This window comes from Mustela putorius, unplaced genomic scaffold, assembly GCF_011764305.1.
Source record: "Mustela putorius furo isolate JIRA1106 unplaced genomic scaffold, ASM1176430v1.1 tig00000873_pilon_pilon_pilon, whole genome shotgun sequence".
Classification (NCBI taxonomy): domain Eukaryota; kingdom Metazoa; phylum Chordata; class Mammalia; order Carnivora; family Mustelidae; genus Mustela; species Mustela putorius.
The window spans coordinates 5,824,871-5,848,492 of NW_025421504.1; the positions used below are offsets into that span (position 1 = coordinate 5,824,871).

Below are 23,622 nucleotides of genomic sequence, written 5' to 3' on the forward strand. Positions count from 1 at the left end.
CAATCCACTAGTCCTTATTCACTACTGAGTTTGAACACCATCAAGTTTCTACAAAAGAAAGAGAACTGTTTCAGTCATCTTCCAGGTCCAACTAAACAACTGAGTAAAAATACTGGGTGCATGAGCTGAGTAGTTTATTAAATAACTGGTGATTCCAAAAGCTCAGCTCACTATCTCAGGTGACACAGCGTGATTAGGACTGACATTTCCCATAAGAACTGGAAACTCAGGGCGCCTGGGTGGCTCAGTGGGTTAAGCCTCTGCCTTCGGCTCAGGTCATGATCTCAGGGTACTGGGATCAGGCCCCACATTGGGCTCTGCTCAGCGGGGAGCCTGCTTCCCCCTACCCCTCTGCCTGCCTCTCTGTCTACTTGTGACCTCTCTGTCAAATAAATAAACAAAATCTTAAAAAACAAAACAAAAACAAAAAACCATCTGCCTTTGGCTCAGGTCATGATCCCAGAGTCCTGGGATCGAGTCCCACACCAGGCTGAGGATGCAGGAGGACACAATGGCCCCAGCAGGATAACAAAGTGCCCCCCCCTATTACCTGGCTGCTGAACTGGCGACCAATGGCTGGATCTTTAGCAGCAACTAACAAAACACAAAACATTTTAAGTGAGCAATTAAACTTTTAGTCTCATAGTTACAGCTTCATATACCAGATTCTTTGGCTTGTGCCTTTGTTTCCTTTAATGACCACCCATTTTCACTACAGATTTTTATTTTTTACGAGCGTGTACTGGGGGGGGAAGGGGGTTGGGAGAAGAAAAAGAGAAACTTAAGCAGGTTCCACACTGAGCATGAGCCCGAAGTAAGGCTTGATCTCACAACCCTGAGACCATGACCTGAGCCAAAACCAAGAGTCAGACGCTTAACCGACTGGGCCAACCAGGCACCCCTTCACTATAGATTTTTTTAAAATGCTTCATATCTCTTTGTTGCAGATCAATGATTTGCACACCCAACGCCTTCAAGCTATAAGTGACACTTTCAACTGCAAACTATAGAGACCATCACGTTATATAAGACTCTACTCAGCATCCAGGAGTCACGTGGCTCTCATGGTTATGATGACCTCAAATCACCAAAGTTAGAGATGCCTGGTTGGCAGAGTTGGTTAAGAGAACAAGTCAGCTCAGGGTCTTGAGACCAGGCCCCAAGTCGCACTCTGCGATTGGCACAGAGTCTAAGACTCTCTCTCCCTCTGCCCCTCCCTCAACGCTCACACATGCTCTCTCAAAATAAGTCTTTTAAAAAGGAAGGAAGGGAGGAAGGGAGGGAGGAAGGAGAAAGAAACAAAGAAGTCACCAAGGTTAAAGAACCAGGAATGTGATTTTCAAAGATTGTTAATCTGGCCCCTAGTCTCTCACCTGTCGGCTCAGTATGCTCTAACTTGAAAAATATACTCAAGACAACTGCCAAAAAATTAAGAATTATGGAAGACAGGAAAGTAAGAATTTTAAACTGGAGAGTCAAATAGATTCTACCTTGCAGTATTTACAGCTAGATAAACATTTCAATTATTATCACCTATACACACATAAAATCCTTACTTGCAACCTGGTGCATCTCCTCCATACACGCCCTGATGACTGATCGGTAGTTCTTACTCACTCGGACCAATCTACAAAAGATGAAATGACACACAAGATGAGCCTGGTGCATCTTATGGTGACAAAAAGCAAGGAAGTTCTCAACAAAAGGTAGGAACTTGCTCAAAGACAGGAACCAACCTGAAAGAGCTCCTACAGCGAAAGCTGGAACTTGAGCAACAAAATAAGTAACATATGAGATAATCAGTGGGGTAAAATAAATATCCACGAATCCATACTGACATTAATTGCTGCAGATGAGATCCACTGACAGACACTAAAACTAGTGGTTGAAAATTTAAGGAGAAATAGGATTTGCATAATCTCAAAATTTCTCCTACTAACAATAACTCTTGGAACACTGAAAAATCTCTGCCTGCCTCTCCATCTACTTGTGAATTCTCTCTATCAAATAAATAAATAAAATCTTAAAAAAAAAAAAAAAAAAAAAAAAGAAACCCAGTAGAAACTACATCAAGCAAGTAATCAAGGTCAACAAAACCAGAATAAAACATCAACATCATGAACCCTATGACATGACATACTAAGGACACATCATACCAGTTCTGTGGTATTCTTACTAAAAATGAATAACCTTAAAAAAAAATGCATAACCTTTCTCTATTCATGAGAAAACATTGGAGAAATCCAAATGGAGGGACTATCACCATAATAATTGGTATTTTTTCAAAAGTGTCAAGGTCATTAAAGAGACTAAGAAAAGGGGGCCTGGGTGGCTCAGTGGGTTAAGGCTCTGCCTTAGGCTCAGGTCATGATCTGAGGTGATGATCTCAGGATCCTGGGATAGAGCCCCTTGTCAGGCTCTCTGCTCGGCAGGGAGCCTGCTTCTCCCCACCCGCACCCCACCGCTCTGCTGACTTGTGACCTCTGTCAAATAAATAAATAAAATCTTGGGGCACCTGGGTGGATCAGTGGGTTAAAGCCTCTGACTTCGGCTTGGGTCATGATCCCAGGGTCCTGGGATCAAGCGCCGCATCAGGCTCTCTGTTCAGCAGGGAGCCTGCTTCCTCCTCTCTCTCTCTGCCTGCCTCTCTCCCTACTTGTGATCCCTACCTGTCAAATAAATAAACAAAATCTTAAAAAAAAGAAAGAAGAGAGAGAAACCAAGGAAAAAAAAACTAAATACAACAGGGCCTGGGTGGCTCAGTGGGTTGAGCAGCTGCCTTCGGCTCAGGTCATGATCTCAGTGTCCTGGGACTGAGTCCCGAGTCAGGCTCTCTGCTCGGTGGGGAGCCTGCTCCCCCCCGCCCCCCGCCTGCCTCTCCGTCTACTTGTGATCTCTCTCTGTCAAATAAATAAATAAAATCTTTTTAAATAAATAAATAAATAAATAAAACCTGAGTTGCAGCGGAGAAAAAAGGACCTTAGTGGAAAAACTGGTAAATTCAAATGAGGCCTTGAATCATAAGGTGTTGATGTTTCAGTTTCCTGGTTTAAGTAACAGTAACATGGTTATGTAGATATTAATGTAACAAAACTAAGTGAGGGATGCGCAGGAATATTTAATTTTTGTACTTTTTCTGTTAAGTCCAAAATTAGTTCAAAATAAAGTCTTTAAAAAAGGAAATGGGCGCCTTGGTGGCTCAGTGGATTAAGCCTCTGCCTTCGGCTAAGGTCATGATCTCAGGGTCCTGAGATCAAGCCCCACATCAGGCTCGCTGCTCATCAGGGAGCCTGCACCCTGTCCCACCACCTGCCTCTGCCTACTTGTGATATCCCTCTCTCTGTCAAATAAATAAATAAAACATTTAAAATAAATCATTAACTAATTAATTAGAAAGGAAATGACAAAACTAAACAAATATCCACAAGAAAGAAACTGGTTTAGTTACTAAGAAAAACAGTTCCAAAAAAAAAAAAGAAAGACAGTTCTAAGGGGGCCTGGGTAGCATAGTAAGCTAAGCTACTGCCTTCAGCTCAGGTCAGGATTCTAGAGTACTGAAACAGAGCCCTGTGCCCCACCGTGTTGGGCTCCCTGTTCAGCTGGGAATCTGCTTCTCCTTCTCCCTCTGCCCTCCCCCACCACTCCTGTGCTTGCTCCCTCTCTCTCTCTCTCTCTCCCTCTCAAATAAATAAATAAAACCTTAAGTAAAAGAAAAAAGGAAAACAATGCATTTCATTTGGCTTTCATAATTTAGTTGTGAACTTCAGCACCTATCAGCAGCGAACTTACTGAGCTTTTCTGGATTTTCCAGTCAATTCTTCTTCAATTCTCTGGAGGCCCACAAAGATTCCATGGGATTCATTGAAGAGTTTTCTCAGGATCTGAGAGTAAACATCTATATCCTTTCGGATGATATAGATAAAGGGGCAGCCTGGCTTAGTCTCTGATTCTTCTAAAACAGAAAAAATTAACATCAATCATCATTACCCTCATACAAGAACTCACTTCAAAATTTTTTTTTTTTTTAAAGATTATTTATTTATTTATTTGACAGAGAGAGATCACAAGCAGGTAGAGAGGCAGGCAGAGAGAGGAGGAAGCAGGCTCCCGGCTGAGCAGAGAGCCCGATGCGGGGCTCGATCCCAGAACCCTGGGATCATGACCCGAGCCGAAGGCAGCGGCTTAACCCACTGAGCCACCCAGGCGCCCCCAAAATTTTTTAAAATATTTTATTTATTTATTTGAGAGACAGAGAGAGATCACAAGTCCAGGGAAGGATAGAGAGAGAAGCAGACTCCCAGCTGAGCCGGAAGCCCAATTCGGGACTTGATTGCAGTACCCTGGGATCATGACCTGAGCCAAAGGCAGACACTTAACAGACAGGGCCACCCAGAAGCACTAAATTTATTTTAAGATTTTATTTATTTACGGGGCGCCTGGGTGGCTCAGTGGGTTGAGCCGCTGCCTTCGGCTCAGGTCATGATCTCAGGGTCCTGGGATCGAGCCCCGCGTCGGGCTCTCTGCTCAGCAGGGAGCCTGCTTCCCCCCCCCTCTCTCTCTCTGCCTGCTTCTCTGCCTACTTGTGATCTCTGTCTGTCAAATAAATAAATAAAAATCTTAAAAAAAAAAAAAAGATTTTATTTATTTACTTGATAGAGAGAGAGAATGCGTGTGCACAAGTGGCAGGCAGAGGGAGAGGGAGAAGCAGGCTCCCCGATGAACAGGGAGCCTAATGTGGGGCTCAATCCTAGGACTCTGGGATCATGACCTGAGCCGAAGGCAGATGCTTAACTGACTGAACCATCCAAGTACCTCTCACTTTAAATTTTTATTTATTTTTTGAAAGATTTTATTTATTTATTTGACAGACAGACATAGATCACAAGTAGGCAGAGAGGCAGGCAGAGAGAGAAGGGGAAGCAGGCTCCCCGCTGAGCAGAGCACCCCGTGTGGGGCTTGATTCCAGGACCCTGAGATCCTGACCCGAGCTGAAGGCAGATGCTTAACCCATTGAGCCATCCAGGTGTCCCACACTTTAAATATTTAATTGAGTTATCTAATTACAAAAGCTTCAGCTTCTTTGCTACTGATTTCATGTTAAAAAGTATGAACTGGGGGTGTCTGGGTGGCTCAGTTGGTTGGGCATCTGCCCTTGGCTCAGGCTATGATCAGTGTGCTGGGATGGAGCCCCACATCAGGCTCTCTGCTCAGTAGGGAGTCTGCTTCTCCCTCTGCCCTTCAATGCCCCCCCCGACTTGTGCTCCTCTCTCACTCCTGGGATCAAGTCCTACATCGGGCTCCCTGCTCAACAAGAATTCTGCTTCTTCCTCTACCTTTCCCCCCTGCTCGTGAACTCTCTCTCAAATAAATAAAATCTCTAAAAAAATTAAAGTCACTTAATATTAGCTTATGGATAAATAAATAAATAAATAATAAACTCAATAAATAAGATAAACCTACATCCGAGGGGCACCTGGGTGGCTCAGTCAGTTAAGCGTCTGCCTTCAGCTCAGACCATGATAGGAGTCCTAGAATAGTGCCCTGTGTTGAACTCCCTACTCAACAGTCGGCTTCTCCCTCTCCCTTGGCCCCTGGGCCCGGCTCGTGCATATACTCTTGCTCTCTCACAAATAAATAAATAAATAAATAATCTACAAAAAAGAAAAGACACCTAGACCTGAAATTTTATATAACCTCAAATTCAAATAAATATTATTTCTATATTTCTTTGTACTGCCATTACCCCTAAAACAAAGAAACAAGAGTTGACTAAATTGGGGCGCCTGGGTGGCTCAGTGGGTTGAGCCGCTGCCTTTGGCTCGGGTCATGATCCCAGGGTCCTGGGATCGAGCCCCGCATCGGGCTCTCTGCTCAGCGGGGAGCCTGCTTCCTCCTCTCTCTCTGCCTTTCTCTCTGCCTGCTTGTGATCTCTGTCAAATAAATGAATAAAATCTTTAAAAATTAAAAAAAAAAAAAAGAGTTGACTAAATTATTCTGTGGCAGTGATAAAAAGGATCTATCATGAGAAATTATAAACCACCAACTTGTAGATATTTTATATAAAAGCTTCTTTTTTTTTTTTTAAATGTTTCCTGTTCCTGTTTTTTTTTTTTAATTTATTTGACAGAGATCACAGGTAGGCAGAGAGGCAGGCAGAGAGAGGAGGAAGCAGGCTTCCTGCTGAGCAGAGAGCCCGATGCGGGGCTCGATCCCAGGACCCTGAGATCATGACCTGAGGCGAAGGCAGAGAATTTAAGCCACTGAGCCACCCAGGCACCCCTATATAAAAGCTTCTTGAAAAAACTGTGATGATGTTCAATGGCTTGTCTCTATTCAGATTTCAATAGACATAAACAAAAAGAAAGCCTCATGTTTCCAACAATAGAGGACAAACTAAAAATGCTAATAAGCTTTCCCATTAAGTATGAAAAGAGGCTGGACATATTCAAAGAAGGTTCTCTCCTGAGCAACTGTCCCTCTGGCAGCTTCTAGAGCTCTGCCAAGCTTGAGATATTTAATACTAAAATATGCCACAAACATTTGGCAACATTACGGAGAACTGTTAATGAAAAATTAAGAAAAACTATACTGAAAAATAATTTTTTTAACTACATCACTTCAAAATGCAGGAACTGCATACCACATGATTTGCCAAAATTCTAAGACTTCCATTAGATCAATTCCCTCCTTATAGAAGAGGAAAGCCTCCACATTTGGATAAAGAACCTGTCAAATATTTGCAAGAAAATCTCTTCCAACATTTCCAGAGACTTCTCTTGAAATGGAGAAAGCAAAATCAAATATGAAAATTTAGCTTTCTCTTGCTAGTAGAATAGTCTGTAACAGAAAGAAAAGATTCATGTCCAAAATCTGAAGGAGCTTAGAGAAAAAGGAAGAGTCATTTCACTCTCCAGATCTTCTGTGCTTTATATCAACAGCTAACAGAATTCATCAAGTTTAAAATACTACAAAAGCAAGGACTATGAGGACTATGCGGAAACTGTTCCACGGTTTCATGGAAAGGGGGCTGCTGTGAAGGGAATTTAGTCATTCTGGACAAGGGGAAAAAACTTGAAATTTTTAAATATAAAGGAACACCACAAACATTACTAATTTTTTTTCCTGTACTCAACATGTTCCAGATCCCATAAATTAATGAAAATCTTAAATAGGTAACGGTTTAAAAATGAAAATGGTACAAAGTTAAGTTCAACTGATTCTTGCTTCAGTTAGTTAAATCTGAGAATAAAACAAATGTGCCAAGATGGATAACCTAGAAGAAAAAAACAAAAACCTACCTTTTTTGTTGAAGGAGGTTTCACACACCAGCATCTCCCCTGGACCCCAATCAAAACACATTTGCTTCTTCTTTGAATTCACTCCTGGAATCAACTAGTTTAAAAAAAAAAAAAAAAAGGCAGAGACACTGTTACTTTTACTAAAGGCTTTGTTTTCTTTTTTCTTTTTTTTAAAAGATTTTATTTATTTGACAGAAAACACAAGTGGGCAGAGAGGCAGGCAGAGAGAGAGAGAGAGAGAGAGAAGCAGGCTCTGCACTGAGCAGAGAGCCCGAGGCGGGGCTCGATCCCAGGACCCTGGGATCATGACCTGGGCTGAAGGCAGAGGCTTTAACCCGCTGAGCCACCCAGGCGCCCCTAAAGGGTTTGTTTTCAAATGCTTTGCAAGCAGAGCCCTAGAAATAAGTGGTCATGAAAGTTAGGCACTAATCTATGAATACAGCTATGTGTGGTTGAAATCAGCCCAGTCTGTTAAGACCCTGAATAAGCAAGTAAGCTTTCCTGAGCACCTCAACCCAGCCTGCCACTTTGCAAGTGTTGACAAAATGGAGAGCTATCCTTTTTTTTTTTTTTTTTTTTTTTAAAGATTTTATTTATTTATTTGACAGAGAGAAATCACAAGTAGATGGAGAGGCAGGCAGAGAGAGAGAGAGGAGGAAGCAGGCTCCCTGCTGAGCAGAGAGCCCGATGCGGGACTCGATCCCAGGACCCTGAGATCATGACCTGAGCCGAAGACAGCGGCTTAACCCACTGAGCCACCCAGGCGCCCCTGGAGAGCTATCCTTAATCAACTGCTGTATTGTAATTTAACGATCTACAGTTCAGAAAAAGGGAATTTTTTAAAAAAGAGAAAATAAATTGAACTGTTTGGGGCGCCTAGTTGGCTCAGTTGGTTAAGCCTCTGCCTTCAGCTCAGGTTGTGATCCCCAGGGTCCTGGATTGAGTCCCGCATCAGGCTCAGAAACAGGAACCTGCATCTCCCTCTATTCAGAGGGAATAAATTCCTCATGAATAAATAAATATTTAAAAATAAAAAGAAACTGAACTGTTTGTTACTTACTAAAAGGAGTCCTCCAATACCATGGCTTCTGTGCCATCTTTCTCTCTCTTTTTTTAAAGATTTTATTTATTTATTTGACAGAGACAGATCACAAGTAGGCAGAGAGGCAAGCAGGGTTGCGGGGGAAGCAGGCTCCCTGCTGGGCAGACAGCCGGATTCGGAACTTCATCCCAGGACCCCAGGATCATGACCCGAACCGAAGTCAGAGGCTTCAACCGACTGAGCCACCCAGGCGCCCCTGTGCCATCCCTTTGATAAAGACTCAATTCTTCTCTCCAACTCAGATCAACCCCTTTGAGCCTCAGCCTCATATATCCAACTACCTAATTCACACCTTTATAGGTTACCTAACCTCTAGAGCTATATTCATAACATCAGAACTAAAAAAAAACTCTTGATGCTCACCTCCAAGTCTCATTCCATTCCGCCACTGGGACAAAGCCTTCCTCAAATGTTAAGTAATCTTTGATTCTTCACTTTCCCTTACCACCTTTGTCCTATCAGTAAATCCTGTCCTACTCTTAAATAAGCCTAAATCCAACCACTTACCATGTCTACCAGTCTAACCCAAGCCACCATCAACTCTCAAATGACTATCCTACATGGTTATTACCTTGCCCTATAAATGGATAAAACCTCACAAGGCGGGACACCTGGGTGGCTCAGTTGGTTAAGCACTTGCTTTCAGCTTGGGTCGTTTATCGGAGTGCTGGGATGGAGTCCGAGTCCTGCATCTGGCCCCCTGCTCGGGAAGTCTGCTTCTCCCTCTACCTGCTGCTCTTTCTCTTTCTTTCTTTCTTCTTCTCTCTCTCCACCCCCCGATAAATTAATAAATAAATAAAATTTTAAAGATTAAAAAAGCTCCCAAGGGCAGGAGATTCCGGGATTCTCATTCACTGCTTAGAAGAGACCCTGGCACAAAGATGGCACTCCATAAGTATTTTTTGGCAGAGAAGAAATGTGGCTGGCAATAATCTGGTCTAAAGACAAGTGCAGGGGGCGCCTTGGTGGCTCAGTGGGTTAAAGCCTCTGCCTTCGGCTCAGGTCATGATCCCAGGGTTCTAGGATCAAGCCCCGCATCGGGCTCTCTGCTCAGCAGAGAGCCTGCTTCCTCCTCTCTCTCTCTGCCTACTTGTGATTTCTATCAAATAAATGAATAAAATCTTTAAAAATAAATAAATAAATAAATAAATAATAAAGACAAGTGCAGGGGCGCCCGGGTGGCTCAGTGGGTTAAGCCTCTGCTTTCGGCTCAGGTCACAATTTCAGGGTCCTGGGGTCGAGTCCTGCATCAAGCTCTCTGCTCAGCAGGGAGCCTGCTCCCCGCCCTCCCCTCTCTCTGCCTGCCTCTGTGCCTACTTGTGATATCTCTCTCTCTGTCAAATAAATGAATAAAATCTTTTAAAAAAGGAAAAAAAGGACAAGTGCAGTTAGTTCTGAGGAAGGGCTAATGCTGTCATTTAACAACTAAGCAATGTCTAATAAGTCTTTATCTGTACTGTATTCTAGAAATACAACACTGTATACTACAGTTACTACCCTCCAAAAGCTAGCAGTCTACTGAGGAAGTCCAATTAAAAAAAAAAAAAAAACAGGCAGTGGGCACCAGGTGGCTCAGTGGGTTAAGCCTCTGCCTTCAGCTTGGGTCATGATCTCAGGGTCTTGGGATGGAGTCCTGCATCGGGCTCTCTGCTCAGCATGGAGACTGCTTCCTCCTCTCTCTCTGCCTGCCTCTCTGCCTACTTGTGCTCTCTCCCTGTCAAACAGATAAATAAAATCTTAAACAAACAAACAGGCAGTAAGAAAAGTGGGAAAATGCTAGGGGCGCCTGGGTGGCTCAGTTGTTGGCGTCTGCCTTCAGCTCAGGTCATGATCCCAGGGTCCTGGGATCGAGCCCCCCATTAGGCTCCCTGCTCTGTGGGAAGCCTGCTTCTCCCTTTCCCACACCCCCTGCTTGTATTCCCTCTAGCACTGTGTCTCTTTCTGTCAAATAAAAAAATAAAATCTTTTTAAAAAAAGAAAGAAAGAAAACACCTCTCTGTAAGGCTGTGTCAACAAGGTCAATCAATTTCCTTCCTGGTCTCCCCAACACCAGCGTGGAGCTGAGCTATGACAAGTCCATTACCACTGCTGGTGTTAAAAATATGCTTGGCTCGTCTTCATTCAATTTGTAAAAGCAAGGCTCAGTATCAAAGTAGTGACTCCTCAGGGTTGTGCAGGTTACTACAAAGGGGCCCCCATCAAAAGACTCTGATATAAGAGGAGGAGGGAAAGGCAAGATGATGTCTGAAAAAGTTACAGTGATTCTGATATTCTAATTTTTCTTCCCACCGACACTGACACAGCCTTGATATATAACATTTAAAGTAATTTATATGGGTCTTAAAATTTTAACACGCTACAATAGTAAGTTTTATAGAGTAACATTAACTGCTATTTACGATCTCATGCCTCCTTTTGTCCAGTTAGCTTTGAAAGGACCCCATCTTTGGTTTTGTCAGGCACTGCTTTTCCATCTGTTGGCTTTAGCAGAAAACTGCAGGCATCTCAACCTTCTCAAAAGCAATAAATCCAAGATCAGGCAACCTGCAGTTCAGCGAAGCTTCCCACTTACCAAGAGCAAAGAGGTGCAGACCAAGCCAATAATGGACAGAAATATTTGCCCTAGCCAGCGAGGTAAGGGAAGGCTTTCCCGAGGGAGAGGGGGCTGGTTCTTGCATTTGAAAAGGGAGGAGATAGAGAAAAAGAGAGGGTTCCAAGGGGAGGATCGGTAGGTATCTCCTGTCTATACGCCAGGGATCTATTTTCGAACATCACAGATCGTTCACATTTGGCACTCTCTTGAAAGTCCAGACAGAACTGAAAGCAAGCAGGGCAGTAGGTACAAAAAGTCTCCGGGAACAAATACTTCTAGTAAATCCTGGGCCAGCACGGCACAAGAAGCAGCAGAAGCCAAGCCCATGGTGTTGCCATGTGAAGCTTAGTTCTGCGGAAGATAAAAGCCCCTTCGACCTCGGCTGGGTTGGAGCCCGCTCACTAGAGCACTAGTCCAACGGGAGAAGCGACGGAAGTGGGATGGGAAAGTCGGGAAGACAAGAGAGGGTGAGGGATGGAGTGAGGCCTCCGAGCCAGGCGTTTCTGAGGATACAAAGAAAGAGTAGACACCAAGCGACCACTGCGACCCGAACACGAGCACCTAGCTAATGGGACCTCCGAACTGCGGCTACTGAGCTGAGGGAGGAGGCCAGGAGCCTCGCGGGAGGTAGACAAGCCTACAGTGACAAAGCAGACACAATCCTCGGACCGCAAAGGCAAGACTGTTGGCGGGCGCCCTTACAGTGACGGTCGGCTCGCCGTCGAGCTCCTCCATAGCGCCTCGCCTCAGCCCCCTGGAACTAGCGCGGCCGCGGACGCTCCCGGCTCAGGCCTCCCGCTCACAGCCGCCTGCGAGAGAGGACCCCACACGGCGAGCACCTCGTGCACTGCCTGCGGGTCCAAGCGCCCAACGCCGCAGGGGCCTCTCCTCTCGGCCACGATCTTCCCTCCGCGACACTCTACACATGTCCCTCCTTCCTGGCCGGCGACAACGGGACAGGGAGAACAGAGCCAGAGCAACCGGCCCACACAGTAACCCTTCAGCCCGCTCAGGCGCCGCTGCGGACAGCCCCGCGCCGGGCCGGGAAAAGGCCCCCGGAGAGGGCGGGAGCCGCGGCAGTGCGGCTGCGCGTGCGCGGACTGGGGCGGCTGCTCTGGGGCGAGCCCAGGGCCTGAAGCCGCGGTGAGCGAGCCCGTGGTATCTGTGGACTCTGGCTGTGCTCTCCTCTGTTGGGTCTGCAAGTTAAGGTCGTCGCAGCTGCTTCTCTGAACGGTGTCCAGTCCTTGCCCAGTCCCCGTCGGTGCACTGGGCTTGGGTACGAAGGCGGATGCCGCCCACTCCCACCCCCAAAACGCTCGTAAGGCACGCAGACAAAATTAAAGCGGCTGAAACAACTGTGAAATCGAGACAGCTGGGCTAGCTTAATTAAATACAAATACTAGTTTGTTGTCTCACCAAAGCAGAGCAGAAAAGAGGACTCAAATCAGGGAATCCCAGACCTTGTTATGGAAAGCTCAGAAGTGCTCCAGTGACTTAAAGGAGTGATTTATTTCGTAAATGCCATATTTGCAAATACACAGGGAAGAGAACAGGACTTTCTAAGTTAGCAAATAAGTTTTTTAACGAATTGAAGATAATAAGTCTTAGGAAATACTGTTTGAAAATGTAGCAGCTGCTTTTATTTAGAGAAGAAATTTGATCTGAAAACAAAACAATTTCAAAACGCTCCCTTCCCCGAGGTTCTTCTGAACAGCGTATTTGAATGGGTAGAAAAAGAGGACTTGGAGTGATTAGGAAAATCCTGTCACACCAATAGTTCGTTCTTTTGAAGTACAGATTGTGAAGCAAGGGAAGAAAAATCCTTGTCTCTGAAGACTGCCATCCATAGGATGAACTTTAATGCAGTTTTGCACAAAATTCTGCACTGTTCTACCGTCTGTGTCTTAATGCATTTTCCAAATGTTTCAGTTTCACTGATCTGAATATTTCGAACAGCAGTGGTGTAGCTACGAAGTATGAGGAAAGTATTCATGCCCATTTTCCAGGGAGTAAAAAGAGTCCTAATATTTTCTGAAAGTAAAACGAACATTCAGGGGGTGCCTGGCTGGCTCTGTCAGTAAAGCATGCAACTTTTCTTTTTCCTTTTTTTTTTCTTGGGGGGGGGCATGTGATTCTTGATCATATCGAGTATAGAGATTACTTAAAAATAAAATCTTGGGGGGCACCTGGGTGGCTCAGTGGGTTAAAGCCTCTGCCTTCGCAGCTCAGGTCATGATCCCAGAGTTCTGGGATCGAGCCCCACATCGGGCTCTTTGCTCGGCGGGAGCCTGTTTCCCTCTCTATCTCTGCCTGTCTCTCTGCCTACTTGTGATCTCTGTCAAATAAATAAATAAAATCTTTAAATAAAATAAAATAAAATCTTGGAGGGGCACCTGGGTGGCTCAGTGGGTTAAGCCTCTGCCTTTGGCTCGGGTCATGATGCCAGGGTCCTGGGATCAAGCCCTGCATCCTGCTTTCTGCTCAGTGGGGAGCCTACTTCCCCTGCCTCTCTCTGCCTGCCTTCCTGCCTACTTGTGATCTCTGTCAAATAAATAAAATCTTTTAAAAAGTAATAATAAAATCTTGGAGTGTCTGGGTGGCTCAGTGGGTTAAAGCCTCTGCCTTCCGCTCAGGTCACGATCCCAGCATCGGGCTCTCTGCTTAGCAGGGAGCCTGCTTCCTCCTCTCTCTCTCTGCCTGCCTCTCTGCCTACTTGTGATCTCTGTCAAATAAATAAAATCTTTTTAAAAATACAATAAAATAAAATCTTAGGGTGCCTGTGTGGCAATGATTTAAACATCAGACTCTTGATTTTAGTTAAGATCATAATTCGGGTGGTGAGATCAAGCCTGGAATGGGGCTCTGCCTTTAGCATGGAACCTGCTTAAGATTCTTTCTCTCCTGGGGCGCCTGGGTGGCTCAGTGGGTTAAGCCGCTGCCTTCGGCTCAGGTCATGATCTCAGGGTCCTGGGATCGAGTCCCACATCGGGCTCTCTGCTCGGCGGGGAGCCTACTTCCTCCTCTCTCTCTCTCTGCCTGCCTCTCTGCTTACTTGTGATCTCTCTCTGTCAAATAAATAAATAAATCTTTAAAAAAAAAAAAAAAAAGATTCTTTCTCTCCTTCTCCTTTCACCTCTCCCCCACTCTCTCACTCTCTCTCAAAAAATAAAATTAATTAAAAATAATAATAAAGGGGGCACCTGGGTGGCTCAGTGGGTTAAAGCCTCTGCCTTCCGCTCAGGTCATCATCTTGGGGTCCTGGGATCGAGTCCCGCATTGGGCTCTCTGCTCAGCAGGGAGCCTGCTTCCCCCTCTTTCTCTGCCTGCCTCTCTGCCTACTTGTGATCTTTCTCTCTGTCAAATAAATAAATAAAATCTTTTAAAAAATGATAATAATAATAATAAAGGGGCACCTGGGTGGCTTAGTTAAGTATCTGCCTTCGGCTTGGGTCATACCAGGGTCCTGGGATCTGGTCCTGCCTCAGGCTCCTTGCTCAATGGGGAGCCAGCTTCTCTCTCTTGCACTGTCCTTCTCCCCCGCCCCCACTGCTCATGCTCTCTCTGTCTCACTCTCTCAAATAAATGTAATCTTAAAAAAGAATAATAACAGGATGAAAGACCAAAAAGAAAAACCACCTTTCTCAAAGGGAGACCTGAGAAAAAAAACTATTTGAATGACAAAAGACCTTGGAAAATTTTAGTAGTATAGCTTCTTGATATTTTAAAACTGTCTTTGGGGCGCCTTGGGTGCCTTAGTGGGTTGGGCCTCTGCCTTCGGCTCAGGTCATGGTCTCAGGGTCCTGGGATCGAGACCCACATCAGGCTCTCTGCTCAACAGGGAGTCTGCTTCCCCCCCCTCCCTCTGCCTGGCTCTCTGCCTACTTGTGATTCTGTGTGTGTGTCAAATAAATAAATAAAATCTTAAAAAAAAAAACAAACCTGTCATTTGTAAGGTGTCTGGCTGGCTCAGTCAGTACAGCATGTGACTCTTGAGCCTGGGGTTGTGCATTCAAGCCCCACGTTGGGTGTAGTGATTACTTAAAGATTAAAAAAATTCCGGTGGCGCCTGGGTGGCTCAGTGGGTTGAGCCGCTGCCTTCGGCTCAGGTCATGCTCTCAGGGTCCTGAGATCGAGCCCCGCATCGGGCTCTCTGCTCAGCGGGGAGCCTGCTTCCTCCTCTCTCTCTGCCTGCCTCTCTGCCTGCTTGTGATCTCTCTCTGTCAAATAAATAAATAAAATCTAAAAAAAAAAAAAAAAAAAAAAAAAAAATTCCTGAAAAGACTCATTTGAAAATAAGAGAAGCATTGAAATTGTCTGACTTAGGGCTGGATAATACTGGGAAAACGTATTGGAAACGTTTTGGCGGCGCTTGGGTGGCTTGGTTGGTTGGCATCTGCCTTCGACTCAGATCATGGTCTCAGGGTCCTGGAATTGAGCCCTGTGTCCTGCTCCCTGCTCAGCAGGGATTCTGCTTCTCTCTCTTCCTTTGCTCCTCCCCCCTGCTCACAAGCGCTCTCTCTCAAATGAATAAATAAATATATATATATATTTTAAAGGAAGATGTCAGACTCCATTCTAGGACCTTGGGATCATGACCTGAGTTGAAGGCAGATGCTTAACCAACTGAGCCACCCAGGCGCCCCAACAATGATGTTTCAATTACATAGTTTATAAATCCTCTTTCTCTTGGGGCACCTGGGTGGCTCAGTCATTAAGCATCTGCCTTTGGCTCAGGTCATAATCCCAGGGTTCTGAGATTGAGCCCCCCAACAGTCTCCCTGCTCAGTGGGAAGCTTGCTTCTCTCTCTCCCACTGCCCCTGCTTGTGTTCCCTCTCTTGCTCTGTCTTCTATCAAATAAATAAAATCTTTTTAAAAAATCCCCTTTTTCTTTTATATAATCATAAAGGAATACTTCTGGAAAAAACAGATGACCAGTATACAAATCTTTTTGTCTTCTTTGTCCTCCCCAGGCTGCTCCTCTCCTTATATCGGTTGGTTTAACTCCTGAATTCCTGTATCTATACTGAAGACTCTTCAATTATGCAAGAGAAATTTCAACCTGTGGTATATGAGAACCCAAGAAAGACAGAAAGAATAAAATATGTTTGGGGGCGCCTGGGTGGCTCAGTGGGTTGGAGCCTCTGCCTTTGGCTCAGGTCATGATCCCAGGGTCCTGGGATCGAGCCCCGCATCGGGCTCTCTGCTCAGTGCAGAGCCTGCTTCTCTCTCTCTCTCTCTGCCTGCCTCTCTGCCTACTTGTGTTCTATGTCTGTCAAATAAATGAATAAAATCTTTAAAAAAGAAACCTTTAAAAAAATTAAAAAATAAAAAAAAATAAAAAGAATAAAATATGTTTGGAGTCAAATGAAAATCTCCTAAAACAGAACATATTTATTGCCCAAAAGTCAAACCAGAAATCACTTTCAGTCACTCCAAAGTCAAACTAAGAATCATTCTCAGATCAAGCCAGAAGAATTGTGCTCTAGCACAATAGCTGTAGATGTGGCCTATATAAAAGTGCTAAGTGGATACATTTCATCCATCCTAGTAAAATCAAATAAATCTCCCTAGCCTACAGAGGAATAAATACATAATTGTATCAAACAACATAACTATTTTGGAAACAAGGTAGAAACCTGCAATCAAGAGGGGGGCCTGGGTGGCTCAGTTAGTTAAGCATCTGCCTTTGGCTCAGGTCATGAACCCCGGGGGCCTGGAATCCAGACCTCCCTCCATGGCATCTCGCTCCCTGCTCAGTGGGGAGTCTGATTCTGCCACTCCCCCTGCTTGTGCTCTCTCACTCTCATTCTGCCCACTCTCAAATAAATAAATAAATAAGTAAATAAAATCTTAAAAAAAAAACAACAATAAACTTCGGCACCTGGGTGGCTCAGTGGGTTGAGCTTCTGCCTTCGGTTCGGGTCTTGGTCTTGGTATCCTGGAATTGAGTCCCACATCGGGCTCTCTGCTAGGTGGGGAGCCTGTGTGTCCCCCCGCCCCCGATCTGCTGCCTCTCTACCTACTTGTGATCTCTCTCTCTCTCTCAAATAAATAAATAAATTATTTTTAAAAAACTTTATTTCAAATAACTTCAGTACAAAAATGGTACACAAATTTTTATATGTGCTATACACAACAAAAAAAATTTCTCCTATTGACCTATTGGACCAGAAAATTCTATGTTGTAAGAGCTGTCCTGTGCATTGCAGGATGTTTAGAATCCCTGGCTTTTACCCACTAGATGCCATTAATACCCCTCAACAATTTTAACAACTGAAAGTGTCTCTAGGTATTCTCAGTGTTCCCTAGGGGACAAAAATCACCTCTGCTAAGAATTGCTGGTATCAATGTTCGACGGTAGAGGAACAGAGGAACAACTAAATCTAACAGCAATGAAATTGCTTAGCTATTTCAAAGAACCATGAAGAACATGGAAAACTCTCTCAAGATGTTTTAAAATGTTCACCTTTTTGTCCCTATAATTGTATTTCCAGGAAATGATCAAGGACATTTTGAATAATGACCAGAAAAAAGGAAGTAATCTAAATGTCCCACAGAAAAGCCTTATGTAATCATTAAAATGTAATTGTAGCAAAATTTTATGAAAATAAATGTAAAATTTCATAAAGAATAAAAGATATCTATCAATATTCATATAGAAAAAAAGACTAGGAAAGAAGGGCACCTGGCTGGCTAAATTGGTAGAGCACGTGACTCTTGGTCTCAGGGTCAGGAGTTTGAGCCCCACACTGGTTGTAGAGATTACTTCAAAAGAGAGTTTTGGGCGCCTGGATGCCTCAGTCCTTAAGTGTCTGCTTTTGGCTCGGATCATGATCCCAGTGTCCTGGCATCGAGCCCCATATCAGTCTCCCTGCTTGGCGGGAAGCCTGCTTCTGCCTCTCCCACTCCCCCAGCTTGTGTTCCTTCTCTCGCTGTTTCTCTCTGTCAAAAAATAAATAAGATTTTTTTTTTAAAGATTTTATTTATTTATTTGACAGAGAGAGAAATCACAAGTAGGTGGAGAGTCAGGCAGAGAGAGAGAGAGAAGCAGGCTCCCGCTGAGCAAAGAGCCCGATGCGGGGCTCGATCCCAGGACACTGAGATCATGACCTGAGCCGAAGGCAGCGGCTTAATCCACTGAGCCACCCAGGCGCCCCAAATAAATAAGATCTTAAGTAAAAAAAAAAAAAAAGAGAGAGAGAGAGTGTGTGTCTTAAAAAAAAAAAAAAAAGAAAGAAAGAAAGACTAGCAGGAGTGAGTATTGCTACCTTAACATAAAAAAAGTCATCTTTCGGGGTGCCTGGGTGGCTCAGTGGGTTAAAGCCTCTGCCTTCAGCTCAGGTCATGATCCCAGGATCCTGGGATCGAGCCCTGCATTGGGCTCTCTGCTCAACAGGGAGCCTGCTTCCTCATCTCTCTCTGCCTGCCTCTCTGCCTACTTGTGATCTCTGTCAAATAAACAAATAAAATCTTTCAAAAAAAAAAAGTCCTCTTTTAGCATGTTTACCAGATAATTTTAAATACAAAAGTAAACCAAAAATTTTTCTACAGTATATTACAATTAACATTTCTACAATTATATAAAGACATTTACATGTGGATAAAGACCAAATTAAAATTGAGAGACAGGGGCGCCTGGGTGGCTCAGTGGGTTAAGCCGCTGCCTTCGGCTCAGGTCATGATCTCAGGGTCCTGGGATCGAGTCCCGCATCGGGCTCCCTGCTGAGCAGAGAGCCTGCTACCTCCTCTCCTCTCTCTGCCTGCCTCTCTGCCTACTTGTGATCTCTCTCTGTCAAATAAATAAATAAAAAATCTTTAAAAAAAAAAAAATTGAGAGACAAGGAGCACCTGCGTGGCAAGTTGGTTAAGTATCAGACTCTTGATTTCAGCTCAGGTCATGATCTTAGGGTTCTGAGATAAGGCCCCAAATAGGACTCCACACTGAGCAAAGAGTGGGCTTCAGACTCTCCCTTTTCCTCCCCTTCCGCCCCTCCCCCATCTCCGCACCCCCACACCTTTGCTCACAGGTGTGCATGCGCACACACACTCAAGTAAATAAAAGCTTTAAAAATAAATAAATAACATTGAAAAATAAGTGGACAAAATTGAGAGATAAGTGTGGTATTATGGGAATGTGAAGGAATTAAAATATTTTATCCTTTATTTTATTTACTTATTTATAAGTATTTATAAATTATTTACTTATTTACTTATTATAAATTATTTACTTATTTATAAGTGTAGCCGCCACACCCATTGTGAAGCTTGAATCCACAACCCCAAGATCATGAGTTGCATGCTCTACCAACTGAGCCAGCCAGGCGTCCCCCCAATTTTTATTCCTTTGAAAAATAATTCCCGGGATGCCTAGGTGGCTCAGTGGGTTACACATCTGCCTTTGACTCAGGTCATGAGCCCAGGGTCCTGGGATCAAGTCCCACATCAGGCTTCTTGCTCAGCAGGGAGCCTGCTTCTCCCTGTGCCTGCCACCCCCGGTCCTGTGTTCACCCCACCCTCAACAAATAAATAAAATCTTTTAAAAATAAAATGAGCCTGGGTGGCTCATTTGTTAAATGTCTGCCTTTGGCTCAGGTCATGATCCCAGGGTTCTGGGATCCAGCCCCACATCGGACTCCCTGCTCAGCGGGAAGCCTGCTTCTCCCACTCTCTCTGCTTGTGTTCCCTGTCGCTATGTCTCTCTGTCAAACAAATAAATAAAATCTTTAACAAAAAATAAAAATAAAAATAATTCCCTGGAACACCTGAGTGACTGTCATTTGGGCATCTGACTCTTGATTTCAGACCAGGTCTTAATCTCAGGGTTATGAGTTCAAGCCCCACATTGGGCTCTGCACTAGGCGTGGACCCTACTTAAAAAAACAGGGACACTTCTGCGGCGCAGTCGGTTAAGTGTAGGCCTTCGGCTCGCTTGGGTCATGATCCCAGGGTCCTGGAATCGAGCCCCATGTCATGTTCCCTGCCCATGGATATCCTGCTTCTCTCTTTTCCTCTGCTGCTCCCCCTTCTTATGCGCTAGCTCTCTCCCTCCATCAAAGAAATTAAAAAGCTGTAAAAAATTTTTAAAAATTACAAAACTACAAAATAAAAATAAAAGTAATTTCCTGATAAATGTTTTAAACACATACATATACATATGTATATTGATATATATGTATATGTATATTGATACATATATAGATACATACATATGTGCACATGCACAAATAAGGCCTTATTTGTGAGAACTTGCTTTATAGCCCCATGTAAGACTTCAAGTTGAGAAATAAAATTATAAATGTGACAAAGTCACTACTGGAGGAGTAAAAGCTGTTCTAGTCCTGTGGCTCTCAAATTTCAGGGAGCTTCAGAATTATCTAGAGTGCTTGTTAAACCACTGACTCGTGGACTCTATCAACAGAGCTTCTTTTTTTTTTTTTTTTTTTTTTTTTTTAAGATTTTATTTATTTATTTGACAGAGAGAGATCACAAGTAGGCAGAGAGAGAGAGAGGAGGAAGCAGGCTCCCTGCTGAGCAGAGAGCCCGATGCGGGGCTCGATCCCAGGACCCTGAGATCATGACCCGAGCTGAAGGCAGCGGCTTAACCCACTGAGCCACCCAGGCGCCCCCTCAACAGAGCTTCTTATTCGGAAGGTCTAGGGTACCACCCAGGGATTTGCACTTCTACCCAGTTCACAAGTAGAGGTGATATTGTTGCCCAAGGGACCACTGTTCGAGAACCATTCTGCCAGTTATCTTCTCCACTGCAGGGTGAGCAGAATCACTCACAAACAGGAGCTTGAAGAGTATAGATATATATTTTTTAAACATTTAATTTATTTATCTGAGAGAGAGAGAGAGAGACATAGCAAGAGAGGGAATACAAGCAGGGGGAGTGGGAGAAGGAGAAGCAGGCTTCCAGAAGAGCAAGGAGCCCGATGTGGGGGGCTCGATCCCAGGACCCTGGGATCATGACCTGAGCTGAAGGCAGAGGCTTTAACCCACTGAGCCACCCAGGTGCACCAATTTCTGTTCATTTTATGGAGCAAACAGCTTTGAGTCACTGGGCCCTGCTAGAGTCTGGAAATGGACAGAGATGGACAGAGAAGGACTGGAGCATTAACAGGTTCAAATACATTGTTATTCTAGTGTAGAAGCTGCATTCAGGAAACCCACTGCAGGCACTTTTGGTTTTCTCATGACAAGTACTATGTAAGTATTGTATTGCTCTGTCAGTAAATATTTGCCGATCACTGGGTCTCAGGACTTTGTTACCTGCCAAGACTACAAAGATGAATAGCCATGATACCTGCCTTCAAAAAGGTCCTTACAGGGCCATCCTCTAACTCATGTGTGGGCAATACGTATATTACTACATAGTATGGTATTGTGATGTGGGACAATATTTCCCTACAGTTATACCCCAGCTGACACATTTAAAGTGCAATATAGCAGGTTCTTGGCTTTGGCTGTTGGCACTATCTTGAGTCCCATCTTTGCCATGACGCAAAGATAGAAAGCTGGAAGTTTTCTATAATATCACTGTTCTGCCTCCAGATTTCCTGCAGTATTTAGGCATTCAGTATTCAGTGTTCTTACAGTGTTCACACACATAGCTCAAGGACTCAACTAACCTTTGTTAGAATGGGAAGGAAATTTGATGTTATAAACTACACGCTTTAGTTGTCTATGTTATACATTCAGTTATGTGTTTCTTGGGGGTTTTCACAAAGACTTAAAGCTCTAAATAAGACTCTGTGATTCTTGTTTTCCTACTACTTGTAGGAATATTGTTTTTTCTTTGGCAGCTGGCCCTGACAAGTACCTTGCAGCAGGTTTACCCTACCCTTACTTACCTTCTAACACCAATTGTTGATATTTAATTAGATTTCTAGAGGAACGAGGCCTTTCTTTGCCCAAGTTCCTACTCAACCCCTAATGGTGAAAACACTCACCACACAGCTCTCCTCCTCACTTACCACTTCTCTCATCCTTCAGGATCCAAGAACTACGCAAGGTGTTGGGGACAAAACTGCAAACAAGACGGACAGGTCTCTGCTTTCATGGAACTTTCAAATTCTGCTGAGAGAATACCAAACAAAAATTTAAGTCAAAACAACTCAACTGGTGCTCTTGGACTATTCTAGGATTCTTTTTTCTGCCTGTTTTTTTCTCTTCCTTGCATAGGGATCTATATGTGGTTCCACAGGAACTAAGCACTGGGCTCTGAGTTGGAAAGCCCGAGTTTCATAGGATTCTGGCTCTGCCACTCCAAGCTGGGTGACCAAGTTGGCCAACCTCTCTATGTCTTATTTTCTTCTTCTGTAAAATGGGGACAGTAATAGAGGTTTAGTGAGGATCAAGGGGTTAGCACAGAATCCCCAGATAATAATCACTTGATGAAAATCTGCCATTGGGGGTGCCTGGGTGGCTCAGTGGGTTAGGCCTCTGCCTTCGGCCCAGGTCATGATCTCCGGATCCTGGGATCAAGCCCTATGTCAGGCTCTCTGCTCAGCAGGGAGCTTGCTTCCCCTCCTCTCTTTCTGTCTGCCTCTCTGCCTACTTGTGATCTCTGTCAAACAAATCAATCAATCAATCAATCAGTCTTTGGGGGAAAAAGAAAATTTGCCATTGTTCTTTTCTGTATCTGTTACCCCTTCTACTTTTTACTCTAAAGCACCCTCTTCCAGTGCACAGCCACCCCCTTACCCTCCCCTATAAAAATGATGGGGGGGGGCGCACCTGGGTGGCTCAGTCCTTAAATGTCTGCCTTTGGTTCAGGGTATGATCCCAGAGTCCTGGGATCAAGCCCCGCATCAGGCTCCCTGCCCAGCGGGAAGCCTGCTTCTCCCTCTCCCACTCCCCCTGCTTGTGTTCCCTCTCTCTCGCTGTCTGTCCTCTCTCTGTCAAATAAATAACTAAAATATTTATTTAAAAAAATGATGGAGGGACAAGCTTAATGTTGGGAAATTTCTATCTTTTCACATTTTTTCCCCTTTGGAAATTGTAAAGAGACTCTCACATACAACTTCAGTAGATCCCCTAGGTTCAGCTCATAGAATTCCAGTCTGCCATTGGAATGTACTATCTTTTTTTCTTTTATTTTTTTAAAGATTTTATTTATTTGAGAAGGAGGGAAAAAGAGAGGGAGCACACAGGCAGTGGGAGTAGGAGAGGAAGAAGCAGACTCTGTTGAGCAGGGACCCTGATGTATATAGTTCGATTCCAGGACCCTGGGATCATGACCTGAGCTGAAGGCAGAGGCTTAACAACTGAGCCACCCAAGTGCCCTGCCATTGGAATATATATTGCTCACACATATGTTAACTACTTTTTATAGGAGCTCCTCCTTTGCCCGAAGGTGATTTTATAATTTAGCATAACTTTGGAGAGGAAGGATACTGTAAGACACACCTGTCGCCTAAAAGCTAATGACTAAACAACCATTTGATTATTGGAGGCCCACATATATTAACCAGGGTAAGTTTAACAGGACATATTCCTTTTTGATGGTTCTCCAGTCTTATCAGGCTGGGAAGGTATGTGATGGCAACAGAAGACCTAGGTACAGGAGAGCAAGGATAGCTTCTCTCTTTCTTTCTCTGTAGTACCTGGCATAGCACCCAGCTTG

General features: G+C 44.2%; 1 protein-coding gene across 4 annotated transcripts in view; it reads right to left on the minus strand.

Moving 5' to 3' along the window:
• The window catches only part of NUP85 (nucleoporin 85), a 42,104-nt gene extending 20,115 nt beyond the window's left edge, over window positions 1-21,989 (minus strand). The window contains exons 1-5 of one of the 4 annotated variants that reach the window (XM_013054433.2): window positions 21,971-21,989; window positions 7,299-7,392; window positions 3,790-3,952; window positions 1,557-1,627; window positions 551-594 (exon numbers count right to left, since the gene is read on the minus strand). In XM_013054433.2, coding sequence (XP_012909887.1) covers window positions 551-594; window positions 1,557-1,627; window positions 3,790-3,952; window positions 7,299-7,392; window positions 21,971-21,982 — 384 coding nt within the window. In that variant the 5' untranslated portion in view covers window positions 21,983-21,989. Of the gene's footprint in view, window positions 1-550; window positions 595-1,556; window positions 1,628-3,789; window positions 3,953-7,298; window positions 7,393-11,695; window positions 12,001-21,970 lie in introns of those variants that run through there. The other 3 variants (XM_045085927.1, XM_004748936.3, XM_045085928.1) reach the window with 3 other exon arrangements.
• Window positions 21,990-23,622: the final 1,633 nt, after the last annotated feature.